Below are 20558 nucleotides of genomic sequence, written 5' to 3' on the forward strand. Positions count from 1 at the left end.
TATTGCCAGTAAAGTATTCTAGTCTACTCTATTCTAACAATGCAAATGCCAGCTGCTCATTCTGACACCTTCCAATCCTTCCTTTCTTACAGGTTTAGGACAAAGCACACGTGTACCTGTCTGGAACATTGCCCCATCCCTCCTCTCCTCTGCTCTGCACTCTCTCTCCCTCCGTCACCTGTACCCCTTTTGAGGAGTTGCTGGTTCGCCGCCATGCCAAAGAACAGCAAAGTGACCCAGAAAGAACACAGCAATGAACCCGTCACTGAGTCGGTGGCTGACCTGCTGGCCTTGGAACACCCCATGGACTATAAGAGCAGTCAGATGAGCATGGGCCTCAGCCCGGGGGCCATCGCCCCAGGAAAGGGCCTGCTGCCTTCCCCTGACCCTGACGTGGACGATGGTCGACCGGCCTGGAACAACAAGTTGGAGTACATCCTTGCCCAGGTGGGCTTCTCTGTAGGCCTGGGCAATGTCTGGAGGTTCCCCTACCTGTGCCAGAAGAACGGTGGAGGTAGGATATCCGGGGGGGGGGGGGGGGGGGGGACGACGACACAGGTTAGGGTCTATGCTTAGCAAATGCATACGGTATGTTTGCAGATGATTTTGCTCTATTTAGGTATAGGGCAATTTGTTGTATGTCAAACCCAGAAACCTTAAAGTCCTACATACAGTTATATGATTGTGTAGAAAATGGAATGGAACTACTGTAATTGTATCATGGGCAGGTTTTCTGAATCAGTACATTAGTTAGAAATAGGTTGCAGTACATAGTCTTACGTGGGTCACTACACATAACTGACATGGAGGGCCTTTAGATACGTTGCCTAAATACCGCTATATAATTGAACTCTGCTAATAAACAACCACAATGATTTACATTCGGCCATTATGTGACATTATGTGATTGTCTACTCTACTCTACATGATTGTCACATATTTCAGCAGGTCACCAATTTCACCGTAACACCACCATGCAGGATTGAGTGAGTGTGAGTGAGCGAGTGGCCAAGATTCTGGGTATTGGAATTTGGTTTTAGACTCACTAAATTGAGAAATGAAGCAATCAATGTCACCCTCTGGGGTCCTGGGATGTAATGCTGGTCCCATTACATTGAAAACCTATTTACATGCCATGTGTAAGTGTTTAAAGGGTAAGACCACGAGGTTTGGGTTATTTTCTTACCATATTATGGGCAAACTATTACATTCCATGAGTTATTTCGCTCCGTTGTGTTGTTTATTAGCAATTTAAGAAATAAAAAATAGGGTCCATTGACTTCCATTGTAGCCGGGAAACAGCTCTCAAAGTCACTCTTTTAGCACATTAACGAACGCAACAAAAGCTGATTCTGACAGTTTATGACATCAGGAAAACTCATGCGGTTTTATTTTTAATAAAAAATGTCAACTTTGTCTTGTTTTGACTAATTTGTGTAGAAAGAAGATCTGGTAGGTATGCCTACGCCGACCGAATCACTGCCGTTCGCGTCTGATCTGATTGGACCAAAACTGTACACCACTTCCTTATTGGAAACGACGGGGATGTAAACAAATGGATTTGATCTCGTCCGCTTGTCACTAAAAACGTGGACGTGTTTGAGGGAGACACTTTATAAGACACTTTAGAAGAAGTGTGTAAAGTGTCTGTGTCTGGGATTTCTCATATGCGAGGGTGCATCTCAAACAGCGTGGAGACTTCTGTTTACAAACGAAACCTCGCAAGACGGCCCGCGAGAGTTGGGAACGCCGTAGAACTGCTGCAGTCTATCTCCGACTAAAATAGTAACTTTATAAATCTATCTTAAAAGACGAAAATAAAACCGCATGAGTTTTCCTGATGTCATAAACTGTCAGAATCAGCTTTTGTTGCGTTGGTTTATGTGCTAAAAGAGTGACTTTGAGAGCTGTTTCCCCGTTACAATGGAAGTCAATGAGCGACTATTTTAATTTCTTAAATTGCTAATAAACAACACAACGGAGCGAAATAACTCATGGAATGGAATAGTTTGCCCATAATAAGGTAAGAAAACAACCCAAACCTCTCAAAAAGTGGTCTTACCCTTTAAGAAGAGGAGGTTAAGTTGTTTTCTGTTTTCTTTTGATGAGAAATTGATATTGCAAGCTAATATTGTTGCGTACAGTACACGTGTCATGTTGCTGGAACGGGATGTGATTGAAAATGCCCACTGGTGTTGGTGATTGCCTTGACATTCGTGCCGCTGCTTCATGTGATGGAAATTGCATTTGTGTCAGATTACAGAGAAACGCTCCAGTCATTTCAGTCAATTTAGCTCTCATTTCCTTAATGTGAAGTGCAGTCAGTTAGTATTCATTGAGTACTGTAGTGTAGTCCCACAGCTAGTTTTGTAGTTGGCATAGGGTTAGGCCTAAGTGTGTGTGTGTGTGTGTGTGTGTGTGTGTGTGTGTGTGTGTGTGTGTGTGTGTGTGTGTGTGTGTGTGTGTGCGAATTAGAGATACATTTCAGAAAATAATATAAGCAGTGCCTATAATGTGACTATAAGATTTTACTGATGACAGAAACAAACAGGTACATACGTAGTGTGTATTAATGGTCAATGTATTATAGGCATAATGTATTGTATTGGACCAGGGACATAGCTGACCATTGGGTTGCCCCCCGTCCTGATGCGTTTCCTCATTCAGATCGGCTATTTTCGCCGTTTGTGAGGACACACGGCCGCTTGTTAATACGTGCCGGAGCGTGTTGCGGCCCTACGCACAGTGCGTATTGCACGTATACATAGCTGTATTGGACCACCTACTGTACCTGATGGCAGTAATAGTCTCCAAGCCCTTTGATTAATTGGCTGCTATTAGTCAGAACAGCCAACACCTCATGTCAGCTGATGGTGCAATCAGTTGTAATCATCTCAGGGCTAACGGGGCTTGTCTCCTCAGCACTTTCCCCCCTTTTTTCCAGATTAGATAGAAGAGTTTAGGTATAGAAGGTGTTTAGGTAGTTAAGTAGTATTGGTTATGCATGCACTGAGGAGGACACACAGAGGCCAGGATTCATTTTAATTTAAATCTGCTTATGTAGCAGAGTAGCTCACAGTCACAACCTCAGCCTGATGGCCTAAAATATCCGATATCTCCCCAGAGTTACAGGGAATTCCCTTTGGCTTTGGATTTCCCTGTGGGAGGAGGTCAAAAGGGGAGTTAGTGAAGCAGTCTAAGCAGTGTCTCACAACCTCAGCCTGATCGATGTCCTAAAAGTCTAATATCTCAGGTGTTGCAGTTGAAAAATAGAGTTACCTTTGGATTAGTGGTTAAGATGTTGGCTTTACACGTGGGAGACCCGGGTTTGAATCCCAGACGTTACAATGGTGCAGTGACTCGGATTGGGTTTCCCCATGGAACGAGGTCAAAAGAGGGGTGAGTGTATAGTGGCTTACAACAACCTCCGCCTGATGGCCTAAAAGTCTAATGTCTCCCCCGAGTTATCCCTTTGGCTTAGTAGTTAAGATGTTGGTATTATTGGTCCGACCATTACTAACACTATGCCTAACCTAACCCTAACCTCACAGGAAGCCATGGGTCATTTTAACCCCCAGCACGGATTACTTGTAACCCGCCACGCATGTCGGGAGCCACGGCTGCGCAGGTCTGACGGGATGTCTGACTTGTGGGCAGAACCCCAAGATGTTAGCCTTCCACGTGGGAGACCCGGGTTAGTTTCCAGGACATTACACTTAGCTTGCATGGTTTCTATTTGGCATTATCACTGGTGTGGCATATAGATATAGTGGTGACGATGGAGGAAATTCAGCTGTCAGCGTGGACATTTTGGCCATTATTCTGTTGGTCTGACTGGCCCCATTTGGCCCATTATAACAAACGCTCTCCCTAACCCGGTCCCTAACGCCTAACCTCACACTAACCTAACATTTGCCTATTGGGACGTATAATAACGAATAATGGGAGGTTGGAATTATGAGCGGCCAAACCCCACATAGGTAACAACGTTAGTTGAATAAATGTACCATTTAGCACTGCACTGCAATGTGTAGGCTACAGACATGTTCATGTGTGTATGCACTAGCCATATGCCAAATTGTGTGTTTTCTGTCTACATTGTATGTGTACTGTATGTTCACAGTAAAATGGGTCAATTTGTTAAACTTAAAAGGATGAAGCCACTGGTAGGCGAATTTCTGTGGTCCACATTCCACCTCTGAGACACTGAGTAGAAAGAAATAGCACCATTTTATCATGAGCAGCAGTGAGGACCAATTATAGGTTGAAAATGGGTGAAGTTGCCCTTTAATACCAAGAGCCCTTGTGGGATACTGAATATACTGTACTAGTCTGGGCTTGTCCTATAGTGACTATGATACCCATCTCTCTCTCTCTCTCTCTCTCTCTCTCTCTCTCTCTCTCTCTCTCTCTCTCTCCCCCATCTCTCTCTTTTTCATACCCCCAACCTCCTTTTGCTATGTCTACCTTTAACTGCAATATACTGTAGCTATAGCCACCACGTTTTCTATGTTTGATTCAGGCACATCCCTGGTGGTGTGCTATTAGAGTCATGAGGCAATAACAGTGTATGAGGAAGTGCTGTCCAGTACTCTCGCCTGCCTTGGATTTGTTTTTATCACCATGGTGCCTCTCCGTGTCTTGACGTATTAGGCTATGGACATGATATGTTGTCTGTTAGAGAGCCTGCTGCTCAAAAAAAGGAAGAGGAGAGGTGGCAGTTTTGGCAAAATAGAAGGTGATAACAGAGACAAAGTGAGGGGAGAGGGCGAGAGAAAGTGTTGGGTTGTGTGTGTGTGTGTGTGTGTGTGTGTGTGTGTGTGTGTGTGTGTGTGTGTGAGAGAGAGAGAGAGAGAGAGAGAGAGAGAGAGAGAGAGAGGGGGGGGGGGGGGGGGGGGCAGGGAGGGAGGGAGGTAGGGAGAAAGACTATCATAGGGAGGGTAGAGATGATGACAATAGACTAGTGGTGGACAGATAGAATTGATACCAAAAATAGACACTGAGAGTCTGAGTCAGAGCCTCAGAGGATTAGGTTTTGATCGCATTTCATGTGCTCAGTGGGCTTCATACATGGGTACTTTGATTTTGGTTTTATTTATAGATTATATAACATTATGTGGATTATTTGGATGGGGGATGGTGAGCAAACTATATACTGTAGTGATATTCAAGAGATGGCATCTTCATCACTGGGCCGTATTATGGAGTCATGGTGTAATGATATGGGACTTGAAATCCCTGGTGATTCTTGGCAACTGTCTGCCAGTTTAAAGTATACGTTCATCATCATCTGTCTGCATCACTCATGAACTACTTTAGTTCAAAGTGTTTCAAAGGTTACACTTTTTTTATTTTTATTTTTATCTTTCTGCCTTTATTGATAGTATCACGTAAAGATGGACAGGAAAGAGAGAGAAGGGGAAAGACATGCAGCAAAGGGGACTCGAACACGCGATACGCTGTCAAGCCAAAGCCTATATGTGGCATGCGCCTGGACCACTTGGCCAGCAGGCACCCCCAGGCCCAGCCCGGGTTACACATTTCTAAGGGCAGACTTGCTGTTGCTGAGATCTACCCAGATGTCGATACGACTTGCTACAGGTGCCATCAGGCTCCAGCCACTGTCTGCCATATGTTGTGGTCATGCCCATCATTATTACAATTTTGGCTTTATGTTTTTGAGACCTTTCTTTTATATTATGATAAGGAGATCAGCCTTAACCTTTTGGTTATGGCCTTTGGAGTGGTCTCTGATGAAATGACAGTATCTGTCGCTCAATCCTTCTTTCTTCTCTTTATTGTCTCGTTGCCTTGTTTTGTTCAATTGGAAATCAGCCATTCTCCATCACATCAATCCTGGGTCGGAGATGTGATAGTCTGACACAGGTATTAGGCTAGGTATTAGGTATAGGACTGTGAATTACTAGATGGACAATTTCTGTATGGCAAGTGAGTGACAATCTGTATTAGAATGAAGTGATTTTATTCATCTTTTTTTATTTTTATTGCTGTATTATCTTTTTATTTTTAAGGTATTGTTAATGTCTTGTGTGTGTTTTGTAAATCGCTCTGGATTAAGAACGTCTGCTAAATGGCTAAATTGTAAATTTGTATATGTAGTCCTGTGTGTATGTATTGTTGTTGTTGAAACCTAAATAATTAATGAAAATAATTTAATAATGATAACTATATTTGGATAAGCATAATAACACTCACAACACATTCACTGTACTGGCAAATAATTGTATTGTCAGTTCATGCAGGACAGAAATGTGTTTCATCACTATTCAATTTTGCCATTCCTTTATATTGTCTGCTCACTGATTGATTGATTCATTGATTGATTGATCGATTGATTTATTGATTGAATTTTTTATTTCACAGTACAGTATGTAGAATGGGTACATTTCAAACAAAAAGTCAATACAAAAACTGCTACGACACCGAAAAGCACTAGATGTGTTTACATCAGGGGCCTCCATTTTCAATTCATCAGAACATTTAAAGACTGAATCCTTTCCCCCTGTGTCACAGGTGCGTACCTGGTGCCTTACTTCATTCTCCTCATCCTGATCGGCATCCCTCTGTTCTTCCTGGAGCTGGCAGTGGGTCAGAGGATACGGCGTGGCAGTATCGGGGTGTGGAATTACGTCTACCCACAGTTGGGAGGCATTGGGGTCTCCAGCCTGATGGTAAGGACTATCCTGAGCTCTAATGTAGCTTTATGGAAGACATACAAGACATGCAAAGTAAATGGTAAATGGTGCATTTATATAGCGCCTTTATCCAAGGCGCTTTACATAGATTGTGCATTACATTCACCCATTCATACACCGATGGCAGCGGAAACCATGCAAGGCACCAACTAGCACATCGGGAGCAATTAGGGGTTCAGTGTCTTGCTCAAGGACACTTCGACAGTAACTCTGGGGGAGCCCGGGTTTGAACTGGCAACCTTGCGGTTCCCATCCAGGCACTCTACCCCTGAGCCACCGCCGCGGAGTGGATAAAGTCCCTGAAAGACGAGGCTTTGTGACATTTCACATGATGACTGTGCAGAGTAGAATTCAGAAACTCACATTTCTTCCTTTCCCATTTAGTCTAAGATTTAGACATGTCCATCAGTCATCTAGTGGCAACTCCTCGTGGCTGTAACAGTCTGCTGTTCAGTGGCACCATCCAGTCAGATGTTATGATAGTCAGGGAGAAAAAACACTCCATGACTGAATTCTAAAATGATTAAATATGTCTGTAATTAATATGTTCCAATGTTCAAAGCCAAAAACATAATAAAATAGATGACACCATCGCGCGATAATGTGTAAGTAAAATACTTTTCTCAGTCTGCCACTTGGTGAGCTAGTCAGCCAGTGAGTTACTGGATGATCCAGTTTGTAATTGACCTACTAATTTACAGAATCTGATCAGTTCTGATCTTAATCAGTCAGTTTGAGAAGCAAGGAGTCAGAGGCCAAGCGTGGGGCAGTGAAACGTGTGATGTCTAGGATGTGGAAACGGGGAGGTTCAGAAGCTATAAATACCTCCTCGTAGAAGGCTAGAATCCAGGCTTCCGAAGGAACACACCTCAATAATTCATACACACTTAAGCTGGGAGCACAGCATGTGAGCTGTGACGGTTTAACGGCTGTGGACATTCACTGCAAAGATATAATACATACTGTTTGTTTTTGAGTCCCATGATGGTTTTCTTTTTGCATCCCATGTACCGTACTTGTGGTAGACAAAGACATTTCTTGTCATTCCTTACCCCCTCCAGGTCTGTGGTTTTGTGGGCCTGTACTACAATGTGATCATCGGCTGGAGTATCTTCTATTTCTTCCAGTCCTTCCAGTACCCATTACCGTGGGCTGAATGCCCCATCAGGAGGAATGGAAGCCAAGCCAGTGAGTCCATATAACACACAGCTGTGTTAGGGTCCGTGTCTACACAAAAGGGTTTTTATGAGCACTTTATGACACAACGTTCAAACCTATCAACCATGATGACGGTGCTCGCCTCGAACGTCCTCTCATCTGTGTTATTATTAGCACAGATAGCCTTCCTAGCTGAAACAACTGTTAACATGGACCTCTCATCGCTGTGGTAACAATTCAATGTCACGTTGTAAATGACTGAGTTGTCAGAGACAGCCAGGAGGATCAAACATGAGAGAACTCCTCTCCAAATGTGAAATATTTGCTGCTTGAAGCGCCCAGGGCGCTCTGCCAAAAGCGATGGACGCAGAGAGCATCATGCTTTAGCAGCTAAAGCATGATGCTCGGCGCTGGGAAGAGCATTGCTCCAGCGCATCTTTATTTACCATAGGAATGCATGGCAGATGGGCACTGGCAGCAATTTTCTTTAAATAAAATAAATACTTTCTGTGGACATGACCCCTTAAACAGCAGAACAAACTAAATCCACAGGTTGAAACTACCGGTAGTTTAGATTTAGATTAGTACTGTCTAGCAATTAGTCTAGGTAATCTATCACAATTAACCCTCTCTGACATGTTTTGATCAATTTGAGATGCAGCAACAGCTTGATTACAAAGTTAGTAGGCCTACTGTATATTTGAGATGTAGTGTTGATGAACATTTATTATTCCAGTGGCCTATCCAAGAAGTCATGTTTGACAGTGGTAACAACTTCACTTTGAGATACAGGGCTACAAGATACACACAGAGGATACAAATGTGTGTATGTGCGTGCGTGCGTGCACGTGATGTGTTGGGGGGGAATAGAAATGATTATCGTAATTCCCGGATCATATACTATACTCAATTGCTTGTCTGATCGATCTGGGCATCTCTAAAACATACATATACAGAACAGTACATACATACATACATACATACATACATACATACAGTATTTACAGACATACCTAGAATATTCACAGTCAGACAGACAAAACAGCCTCAGTAAACGCTTAACTAAAATCAGTATGGTTTTCTACAATCAATTGTAATTGCAGCACGGCTCCTGAAGTTGCAGAAATCACCTACAGTATGTATTGGAGCAGCTTGGTTCACAGTCGAGCAGCATATGCTCAGACCTGGTGTTGTGCTGACTCCAGAGCTAGTCCTAGGTTGCCTCGCCTCCTTACATTATTGGAAATGGCAGCTCTGCTACCAGAGGCCTGTTAAAGGCTACGACCCAGCCCACAGTGCAAGTAACCAGGCTTTCCGGCAGCTGGTAGCCTGCCAAGAGAGGCGGAGAATAGATAAACACAGAATGTGACATGGTTACATAATTAGCATGCATGCTGTTCTTATTGTTATGAAAGCAGTTGGGGAGCTCCAATGACATTCAACTTGACTGTGGCCTACAGTAGGTGCAATTGACTGATGAACGTACATTTTTTAAAATAATTTATGCATCAACTGATTAGATGTTCTCTTTTCGGTATCTCTTTCCAGGAAATAATAGGTGTCTGGTGTTTACAGTATGTTGTCTTATTAGATCTGTTTGGTATATGTGATTATTTGTTACATTTCTATAGTTTTGATATACCGTTATACCTCCTTGTTGTAGTCGTGGAGCCAGAGTGCGAGAAAAGCTCAGCGACCACCTACTTCTGGTACCGTCAGACCCTCAACATCACCAGCTCCATTGACGACACTGGTGGCCTGAACTGGAGGATGACCCTGTCACTGCTCGCTGCCTGGATCATTGTCTGTCTGGCCGTCATCAAGGGCATCCAGTCCTCTGGGAAGGTACAGTACAGGGTTTCCCATGTCCCACAGCAGGGGATTCTGAGCCTGTGTGAAGCTCTATAGTCTGACGTAATTTCACATCCTACCCGGTAAACAAATGATCCCGGCGGATTCACTAATATGGATATGAAGAATCAACTGACTGCGAGAAAACGCTAATGTTACTCGTGCCGAATTAGTTTTTTTGTTGTTGCTAGAAACAGACTTTATCAAATATGAGTGATTGACTGTCTATTTTTGGACCACATTGCTTATATGAGATGATTTTAAGAGGAACCAATGTTATTCTGCATTGAGAAATTACTTCCGCAAACCAGGGGATAAGCGAGAGTGATGACAGGACTTTGCGTTTGTTTATTTGTTAGTTTGTGTACAGTATGTACGTGATATTATGCAAGCATGTGTGTAATTCACACACGCACGGACGCACGCGTAATCCATATTTAACTTTCATCAGTGGATTAGTTTTTTACTTTCCTAATGCTCTGCTGGTCAGAGGTCAGGTGCTGAAGCATATCTTCACCACTGCTCTATTTTTGGATCTCATTGATGTTATGGGAGAGAGAGGCATGCAACATTAATGAGCTTTTTGAAGCGATGCGCATGCGGACATTCTTTGTTTGGCAAATAAACTGCACCAACGTCCTGTGATCTCAATCCAGGGAATGAGTCACATACTGTATCACAGCGGCGCTCCATCCAGAACACATTTTAACAGAAAGATACACAATAAAGTCTTTGTCTGTATTTCTCTCCACATTGGGGAAGAATCCACAATATCAGGACACAAAGCAAGGACATGGCTGTCACTGTGTGTGTGTGTGTGTGTGTGTGTGTGTGTGTGTGTGTGTGTGTGCGTGCGTGCGTGCGTGCGTGCGTGCGTGCGTGCGTGCGTGCGTGCGTGCGTGCGTGTGTGTGTGTGTGTGCGTGCGTGCGTGCGTGCGTGCATGCATGCGTGTTCATCTGTGCCTGCCAAGTGTGAGGCTGCAGACGGGTGGTGTCCAGTGTCCATGGCAACAGTGTCTGATGTGCTTGACTCTTTCCCTCTCCAGCTGACCTTCTGTGTGTGTGTGTGTGTGTGTGTGTGTGTGTGTGTGTGTGTGTGTGTGTGTGTGTGTGTGTGTGTGTGTCTCTCTCTCTCTCTCCATCTTTCAGGTGATGTACTTCAGTTCTCTCTTCCCTTACGTTGTGCTCTTCTGTTTCCTGGTGCGAGGCCTGATGCTCAGGGGAGCAGTGGATGGCATCGCTCACATGTTCACTCCTAAGGTGAGAGGAACGCAGCTCACATGTTCACTCCTAAGGTGAGAGGAACGCAGCTCACATGTTCACTCCTAAGGTGAGAGGAACGCAGCTCACATGTTCACTCCTAAGGTGAGAGGAACGCAGCTCACATGTTCACTCCTAAGGTGAGAGGTAACGCAGCCAACAAATAATGTCCATCTTCTGAGGAATCTAAGAGGGTTGTGTTGACTGTACTGTCAGTGCCATAGCTAAACAAGGCTGCCTCTGCATTACTTGGGAAGATGTTCCCTCAAGGGGCTATGTCTGTACATAAAAAGCATTGTATAGTAGTAAAATTACGGTTAGCAGAGTCTCTCCTGAAATCACTGTGTGCCGCGTTGTTACAGCAACATTTTCAATCCTGAAATCGCTATCATCACAGACTACTGTAATTAATCACAATAAGTGATATGGAAGAATAATTATTATGCTTTGAATTGTATATTAATGCTGCAATCTGGCACTAATAACAATAGATTTAATTTTTATAGCGCTTTTCTATGCACTACGAGCTTACTCAAAGCGCTTTACAATGGTCCATTCATTCATACATTGGGAGGAACAGTTGACGCCAGCGTCCTCACTTCCCACATTCACACACCAATGGTGGCAACCACTGGAGCACTAATTTTAAGGAATAAAATGGTAGAACCAATTTGTATGGTAGAGTATGTAAATACAATATAACTACATCTGCAGCGCAGTGTCACAGTTGCAATTACATCACTCTGCCGGGAGACAGATAAAACATACAAAGTAGACCTAGACAATTTTAAATGTGGTCTGGTGCATCACAGGATAGGAAGAAGGAGGAGAGGACACTGCATGCTCCCGGTGTCCTCTCCTCCTTCTGGAATCATTATACGTTATTTTATGGTTAATTGACCATGAATTGTCCAGTTATACTATGCTTTGAGAACGTGTTGTCCATCAATCCATTAATTACTTTGTGCTAACAACCCAATCGAGATCTGAGATATTTAACTAACACTGCAAGAAATTGAGGCGTGAGTGAATGATAGCTTCAGCCTCTGTGCTTAATCTGTCATTTAGAGCTTCTTGTAGGAAAATCAATGTGTCATCACTCATTAGTCATTACTATTTTGTATGGTTACTGGTATGATGAAAGCTTGGCTGTTGTCTCCCTCTTGTGGTGGATTTGTATAGTTGCATATAACATGCTTTGGCAAGATAATTATTTCTGTGAGAGAAGCATTGACCTTTCAATGTATTTGTGTTATGCAATACGTAATTATACATTGTGAATATAATTGTAATTATGTTTGAAAGGGTAAAATCAAGTGATATTGCTGGCCCAAATCCTAAACGCAAGCATAACACTTGACCTTACTGTAATAATGTGGCCATTAAATGACCTTTTCTCTCTGTTCCCTGTTCCCTCTGTTCAGCTGGAGAAGATGTTAGAACCCCAGGTGTGGAGAGAAGCAGCCACTCAGGTGTTCTTCGCCCTGGGCTTGGGCTTTGGAGGTGTCATCGCGTTCTCCAGCTACAACAAGCGAGACAACAACTGCCACTTTGATGCAGCACTGGTCTCAGTCATCAACTTTGTCACCTCCATTTTAGCTACACTCGTGGTGTTTGCCGTGCTGGGCTTCAAGGCCAATATCATGAATGAGAAATGTGTTGTCGAGTGAGTACCTTGTAGTACAAATTGTCAATGTGCATGGTCACCTGGGCTTGCATTTTAAACTGAGACAGAATGGGAAGCGGATGGAACAGAATGTTAATATGTTATGAATGATAAATACATACCGGTAGTTGGAACTCGGCAATTGCAATAGCCACACTGCACTCAGCCCTGGGCTAAGACCTATTAGCGCAGCGTTTACGGTTAGGCTATGTTATCCCTGGGCTTACAGTCATTTACAACTTGCTTACAGCAGTGACAACACACAAGTATGTGTGGGGACTGGGGAGGGAGGAATGAATTGGCATAATTATTAAATTGGGGAGAATATAGTATATATTCTAAATTAATACAATTAAATATTCAAATGTTATGGTCATGAATCATGAGCCATTTCCTGGATGGCTTGGTTTTACGTTTAAAATCATTTATATACATATTTTTGGGAAATCTTTATGGTGCTCAACGCTGAAGTCTTCTGCATTTGAGCACCAAAGTTTGGTGCTCAAATGAAGGAAAATGCATTCTTCCACGTGCTTCATGCGCTGGTGAGCAGATTTAATTTAAATGAATAGCTGGGGGATGGGGCTGTCTGCTCTAAATCAGGGGTTCTCAATGTTTTGGGCTGGGGACCCCCAGCCAGTGTCTCACGACCCCCTCCACCCCCCCACCCCCAGTACAAATTGACTGCTACAATAACCTTAATAATAGAGAAAATACATCATAAATAAACACTGCAACCAGATATAATCATTAAGGAAATTTTATACGTGTACTATGTAAACTCTTAATTTCCATTTTCCAGCTATTCAGTTGCAAAGTTATTATTTTAAATTTTTTATAATAATAATAATCTGGGGACCCCCCAGAATAATTTGGCGACCCCCAGGAAGAGTAGAGAACCCCTGCTCTAGATGTATTATAACTATGGTTTTATAACTGTGGCAGTACAAAATGGCTGCACTGTTATGCCCTATCCTATCCTATAGCAAGTGTTTGTACCATAACCATGATGCATTCCCCCCCCTCGCCTTCTTCGACTTTCTCTGAGCAGGAACGCAGAGAAGATACTGGGCTACCTGAACACTGGTGTGTTAAGCCGAGACCTCATCCCACCTCACATCAACTTCTCCCACCTGTCCACCCAGGATTACGCCGAGATGTACGGAGTCATCAAGACAGTCAAAGAGGGCAGCTTTGAAGATCTGGGTCTGGACGCCTGTATTCTGGAGGATGAGCTCAACAAGGTCAGCAGGAGTGAATTTGTTTGTCATGGTTAATAGCAGTGTTCCTTTTGTAGATTAAAACTATGACGAAAAAATTAAAAATGTTTGTCGACTACTAATAAATGACAATTTCTAACTGACAATTTTGTCAACAAATAAAACTACCAAAAATGTTAAGGAGGGGCTAGTATTAGTATTACTAAGACAAGTCATTTTATGCTTGGTTGTGTGTGGGTGTCACGCTCGGAAATAGCCGAGTTCACAACGTGTCGCAGACTCGTTGTAGATCGGCTATTTTTAGCACAGTATTCAATCAGGCATTAAGCATTAAGAATTAAAATCCTCTGTGTGATTTCCACTCTAGAGAGTGTACAAATGGATTAATTAAAGCTGCACTATGTAAATCTAAACCGGATTTGAACCTGGTTTCCTGAGCAAGTGCTTAATTTTTTGAGCAGTGCTAAGCGCTCACAATAAAGGGCTTTGTGTGTAGATCTGTCTGTCTGTTTGGAGCACAGAACATTTTATTCATTAAAATAGTGACATAGTGCCGTTTTAAGACAGACAATTATATAGTTTTTTGTTTAGATCAACAGCACTTGATCTAAATCATCGTTCAAGTCGTGAACGATGCAAGTTGGAAATATATGTACAGTATGTCCCACCCAGTTATGCAATACCAGTTGTTCCCGTTATTATACCCATCTGTCTGTCTATCTGTGATTTAAATATATTCTTCATTTCTTATGCCTCCCTCAGGCGGTGCAGGGCACTGGCCTGGCCTTCATTGCCTTTACAGAGGCCATGACGCATTTCCCTGCCAGCCCCTTCTGGTCGGTCATGTTCTTCTTCATGCTAATCAATCTGGGCCTGGGCAGCATGATTGGCACCATGACCGGCATCACCACACCCATCCTGGACGCCTTCAAGATACGCAAGGAGATCCTCTGTGGTGAGGACGATATCATGTCACAGTGTGCACGTCACACAATGTAGTGGATATTCTTTGTCTGTAATACATTATGGAATACGGTACTACAAGCATGTTAAATCCATAACATTTTTGGGAATGAAACATCCAAACTATATGGTATATTAATAGAATTATAACTTGAAAAAAGAAGTAGAGGTCGCACTGCTCGTATTCACGATGCAAGAAACTTTTATTACACCAACGTTTCGGCACCAAATTGCCTTCTTCAGGGTATTTCTTTTTTCAAGTTTTGTCTCCCGCAGTCAGCACCTCCCCACTATTGGTGTGCGCTCCTACCTCTTTGTTTGTTCGAATAGAATTATAACTGGAGGTGTAGGAGGTTTTGTATGAAGCTCAAAGTGTATTATCTCATCTGCCAAAGCAGGTCTTTTATCTTAGCCTAGCATAGAGAAAGATTGCAGCTTTAAAGTTAGAGTCTTGAACAGAGATTCAAGAGACATTCAAACTCAGTGTTAATTGGACTCTATATATAAATATATACAGTATGTGTTGATTTGTGTTGGCGATTCTTTCTTAGGTTAGATTTCTCCAATCTGGCACAGTAAAATGCTACCATAATGTTGACCAGTGATAGACTATGGCCCTCACACGTGCATTCAGGATCATAACATGTTCTGTCCCTCTCTCCCGCAGTGGGCTGCTGCATCATAGCCTTCTTTCTAGGCCTTCTGTTCGTGCAGCGCTCGGGGAACTACTTTGTCGCCATGTTTGATGACTATTCAGCTGGTCTGCCTCTCACTATAGTGGTCTTCCTGGAGAACATCTCTGTGGCGTGGATCTACGGCACTAAAAGGTAATGGTGCTGCACTGGACCGGACCAGACCGGACTGGATTAGACTTCCTAACACATATAACTCATTCAGGACGGGAACTCCTTTTGGTGTTTCAAGCATTATGTTATACTTTAGCTGTTGAAAAATAGCAGATCTACAAGCTCATAGCGCGGCAAGCTTGTAGATCTGCTTGTAGATTTTTAAATCGTGAAAATGTGGCGCAAATCTTTGAATATATGTTCTTTCAGAGCGAATGTCTTTAACTAAAGATGTTTGCTTCTGGGTGGTCCCTGGAACAACATATTTTAGGATGGGGGTCCGTGGCCAAATACAGATAATTCTGGTGGTCCTTGACATGAAAATAACATTTCTTTATTTCATGAGCCCACCTTCTCTCTCTCTCTCCCAGGTTCATGCAGGACCTAGAGGACATGCTGGGTTTCACACCCCACAGGTTTACTGAACCCACCTTCTCTCTCTCTCTCTCTCTCTCTCTCTCCCAGGTTCATGCAGGACCTAGAGGACATGCTGGGTTTCACACCCCACAGGTTCTACTTCTACATGTGGAAGTATGTGTCCCCAGCCATCCTGGTGGTGCTCATCATTGCCACTGTCATTGAGATGGCTGTCAGCCCGGCAGGCTACAATGCCTGGGTGGAGGCAGAGGTCAGTGTTTGTGTGTGTGTGTGTGTGTGTGTGTGTGTGTGTGTGTGTGTGTGTGTGTGTGTGTGTGTGTGTGTGTGTGTGCGTGTGCGTGTGCGTGTGTGAGAGAGAGAGAGAGAGAGTGAGAGAGAGAGCTTGATTCCAGAGCTTAAAGATGATTCCATAATCAATGCTCGCCAGTCATGTTCAAACATGGCTCCAATTCAATGACTTATAGTGGCACTCGTATCTTTTTAATGTTCGGTCCTTACTTTTTATCTTCTTTCCTTTCAATATATTTTATTATAAGAACATATAAATTCCTCTCTTTCTCTTCCCCCTATCCCTCCATCCTTTCTCAATTCTCGTTAAAATGAACGAATTCATAAAACATTATGTACAATTAAAAGGGAACAAGGAATTGTGTAAACACATTGCAACTTAGAAAAACTAGCTTATAAAACCATGAAAATGTCTTGCTGTTAGCTTTTCCTGCAGCTACAAAAGTCGGATGCATCTTTGCATCTTCATGTTGCTGGCTTCCATTGACAATGAATGGTAGTGTAGTTTTGCATCTGCCCGTGTAAACGCAGCATCAAACCTTTTAAGACAAATAGCAGCAATGAATCAGTTGTCTCCTCTCTGTCTGTCTCTGGCAGGGCTCGGAGCGCTTCCTGAGCTACCCTCCCTGGGCTCTCGGCATGGCCTATGCCCTCATCGTGTCGGCTCTGCTGCCGCTGCCCATTGTCTTCTTCGCCCGCCACTTCAACCTGTGGTCGGACGGCTCCAACAAGCTGTCCGTCTCCTACCGCAAGGGCATGATGAAGGACATCTCCAACCTGGAGGAGGAGAACGAGCAGCGCTTCATCCTCGGCAAGATCCCCAGCGAGGCGCCCTCCCCCATGCCCGCCCAGCGCCAGTACCTGGGCCCCGGGGGCACCCACGAGATGACCAACACCAACTACGGCACCAGCACCAAGACGGGCTACCAGAACATCGGCTCACCCGAGTCCGAGCTATGATCCGCTAAATCCCTATCCCGCTTAGAGAGAGTGGGAGGGAGATAGGTGGATAAAGAGAAAGAGCAAGAGATGAAAAGAGAGAGAGAGAGAGAGAGAGAGAGAGAGCAAAAATGATAGATGATAGATAAAAGAGGGAGAGGGAGAAAAGATTGCTGCAGCGTTTGCTACCCCATAAACCCCTATATACTTCGTTGACCGGGGTCGTCCAGGGATCTGTACATGGCCCCTTCCTTTTTCCCCCTCGAAAATAGCCAATGTACAAGCTCACAACGCGTTTTGGCGCGCTGTGAGCTTGTCGGCTATTTTCACCGAATGTTTCTCTTTTACGACATCTGCTTATTCTGGCCGATCATCAGTCAAGCACATTATAAGTCATCTAGTATACAAAAACTTACAAACTCTTCCCCAACAGTATACTGTACGTCTGAGCATTACTTTCATTATGCAGTGTCACAAAAACAGTGTTACAAAGTTACTTTAACCTACATCCAGATTTATACTTAGTTGGCAAGCAGTGTCTCACACCAGAAATAGCAGATTTAGAACCTCTCAACTGGGACCATAGTTATAATTTATCTAGAGGGCGGACTGCCCTGCCCCTCCTATTCATAATTATTTCAATGGAAGTGGCTCACAAGCGCAGGAAGCACCCAGAAGTATCTCTACTTCCTGACAGAGCAGGCGTACTATTGTTTCAGACGATAGAAGCATGCATGCACAGTTTGCACACAGAGTAGCATCCCAAATGCGGGAGTCCTGCAATACCAGAGATGAGGTTTCAGTCATTCTCCGTAGTTCTGGGGCCTTGGCTGGGACTCGTGGGCTTGTAGATCTGCCATTTCCAGTGTGAGACACAATGTGAAACCAAGTATAAATCAGGCTTAAAGATGTAAGTAGAGAAGAGGTATCATACATAGCAATAACAGCTAATCAATGTACGGTCCTTGCAAAGCTGTGGATCTCCTTCTAGCCCCAATCTCCCCAACATCCATGTAGAATACTGTATATATGTGTTGTGCAATAGTCAACGACAACGTCCCTTAAGATGTCAATGTGAATCATGTGCAAAACATGATAAATCATCCAGTAGCACACGAGGTGGCAAAGGGTTTCCAAAGTCACGCTCGATTTCTCTACCTACTGCCGCAAATTCACAAGCACAGCCAACCCCCACAACTCTGAGCCTTTACCCAGAGAGGAGCACATTACATTCCCCCATTACAACCCCCACAACTGAGCCTTTACCCAGAGAGGAGCACATTACATTCAAAACAACCAATCAACAAACAATCTTGTGGAGAAGAGCGAGTGATACGAAGCCCAGTCGATGCCGATGATACACAATATAACTGCAACCACTTGCATCCACTGGCAACAGAATCCCCAAACTGCACCGACCTGCAGCAGTGGGTGGTCTACTCCTGAACCTGCGTTGAACACAACTTCATCAACGCTTTTGTTGCATCGCGAACATTGGTGTGGACTAGACTTAAAAGTCTGTCCCCTTGTTCCAAGCACTACTGGCCCGAGGCGATGCTTTCCCCGATTAGAATCAATGCTTTACCAGGCTCTGCCTGGGTAGAGATAAGCAGAGCTGTTAACCTTTCATCAGCAGGCAGATTCAGGCGTGTGTGCGTGCGTGTGTGCATTCGTGCGTGCGTGCGTACGCGAATGTGTGTACGACAAATTATGAGGTGTGTGTGAGTGCACTGTGTTGCCTCTGTGTCTGCTGAGAGAGAATGCAACCAGTGACCCTACAAGTTAAAAATAGCCCTGTGTTACCCAGGGGAAGCCGTGGCAACGCACCATGGAGATGAATCCTCCAGTGATGTGCATGGGAGGAGGAGGAGGAGGAGGAGGAGGTGGCCAGGAGAGAGACGCATCTCCATGCTTTTGTCTTTCCGCCACGTGCACGGCACATGCTGTTCTTTCAGTAACACGTTGAGGCATGATGTAATAATGGCACTCCATTACTTAATTCATACTGCACTTAGAAAATAGCCCGGCTATGTTCGGCACGCGACAGCATTGTACGACAAAGTATACATTTGGCTTATAATGTAGTATCTGTGTTGTCACGGTAAACTGACTTAGTGGTTGGTAGCTGTAAACAAAAGGGAACTGCCAAGCCACTCCGTGGACTATTACTATTACTTATATTTCATCCTACAGTGGATGAATCAAGATGTTTATTGTTGTACATTCCGCAAATTAGGGCAATTCTCATCTGATTATAGGCACTACAATATACACTTGAATATGTCCTGGGGTATGAAAACCACTTACGCCTAATTGTTTTCAATGTGGAAACTGGTATGATAATGTGTTTTTAGAGCTATAACGTGTAAAGTGTAATGTAAAACAAAAATACATTTCGGGATTTTGTTTATATTTGTGTATGCACAGCAAAATCCTCAGTGTTAATTTAACATTGTTAGTGTAAAACGGGTCCATTTGTGCCCGTTAAAGTTAAATTAACCCAGGCTTTTACTGAGAGCAGTGGAAGCTGCATTACACAACTTTCACCACAGGATGTCTCTGCTGGCCAGCGAAGGGGCAGTCATTGTAGCCCCTCCCTGAGCCAATTATGAGACCTAGCAGATAGTGTGTAAGATCTAGTATAGATGAAGCACTGTCTGAAGTGCTGTTGGTGCCTAAACAGCATCTGTGTTGTATGTCGGCCTCATGCTTTAGTAGTCCTTTTGTAGTGTTATCATGTGGAATCTGGACCAATGTTTTGTCTTATTCACTTGAGCACTTTAATTACGTAGAGCCCCTGGAGTTGTCTGTCAAGCACAGATGTGATTGAATTTGAGCCTGCCTGAAGTTTTATTGCATTAGTTGTGTATGCACTGTCACACATATGTCCTGATTCATATAGATAGATAGATAAGCACATTTTAAAGCATTGTGCTGTGATCTTCACAATGGTTGACCAGCTGGTTGAACAGTCTATGAAAGGCACAAAAACCTACAGGACATAGTAAACCAACAAAATCTAAATGCAGCTATAGTTCAAATGAAAAGCACATCAGGGTAAGCACAGGAAAAGAAGCACAACAGAGCTACCGTTATATGGCAATGGATTTGACCAAATACTGGTCTAATTTACAAGTCAGCACACTTTGTTTGGGTTGATTGTGTGCTATTACTGAGTGTAGTATATCCTGAAAAGTAAATGTTTTGATTTCTGCGCTGCATCCTTATAGTTGTCAATGGTGGATCAAATTATTGAATGTGTTGTGATCCACAG

At 43.6% G+C, this 20558-nt stretch overlaps 1 protein-coding gene across 1 annotated transcript; it reads left to right on the forward strand.

Annotated features, from left to right (window-relative positions):
* Nucleotides 1-213: 213 nt before the first annotated feature.
* Nucleotides 214-17305, forward strand: slc6a17 (solute carrier family 6 member 17; the record flags this gene model as incomplete). Its single annotated transcript, XM_080763518.1, has 11 exons — nt 214-514; nt 6535-6692; nt 7778-7904; nt 9538-9719; nt 10875-10985; nt 12410-12651; nt 13703-13895; nt 14634-14826; nt 15502-15661; nt 16145-16307; nt 16943-17305. The coding sequence occupies 11 exons, from the start codon at nt 214-216 to the stop codon at nt 17303-17305; spliced, it is 2193 nt and encodes a 730-aa protein (XP_080619644.1).
* Between the last annotated feature and the right edge of the window lie 3253 nt (nt 17306-20558).

Source organism: Protomyctophum bolini, assembly GCF_963924005.1.
Source record: "Protomyctophum bolini genome assembly, chromosome: 5".
NCBI lineage: Eukaryota > Metazoa > Chordata > Actinopteri > Myctophiformes > Myctophidae > Protomyctophum > Protomyctophum bolini.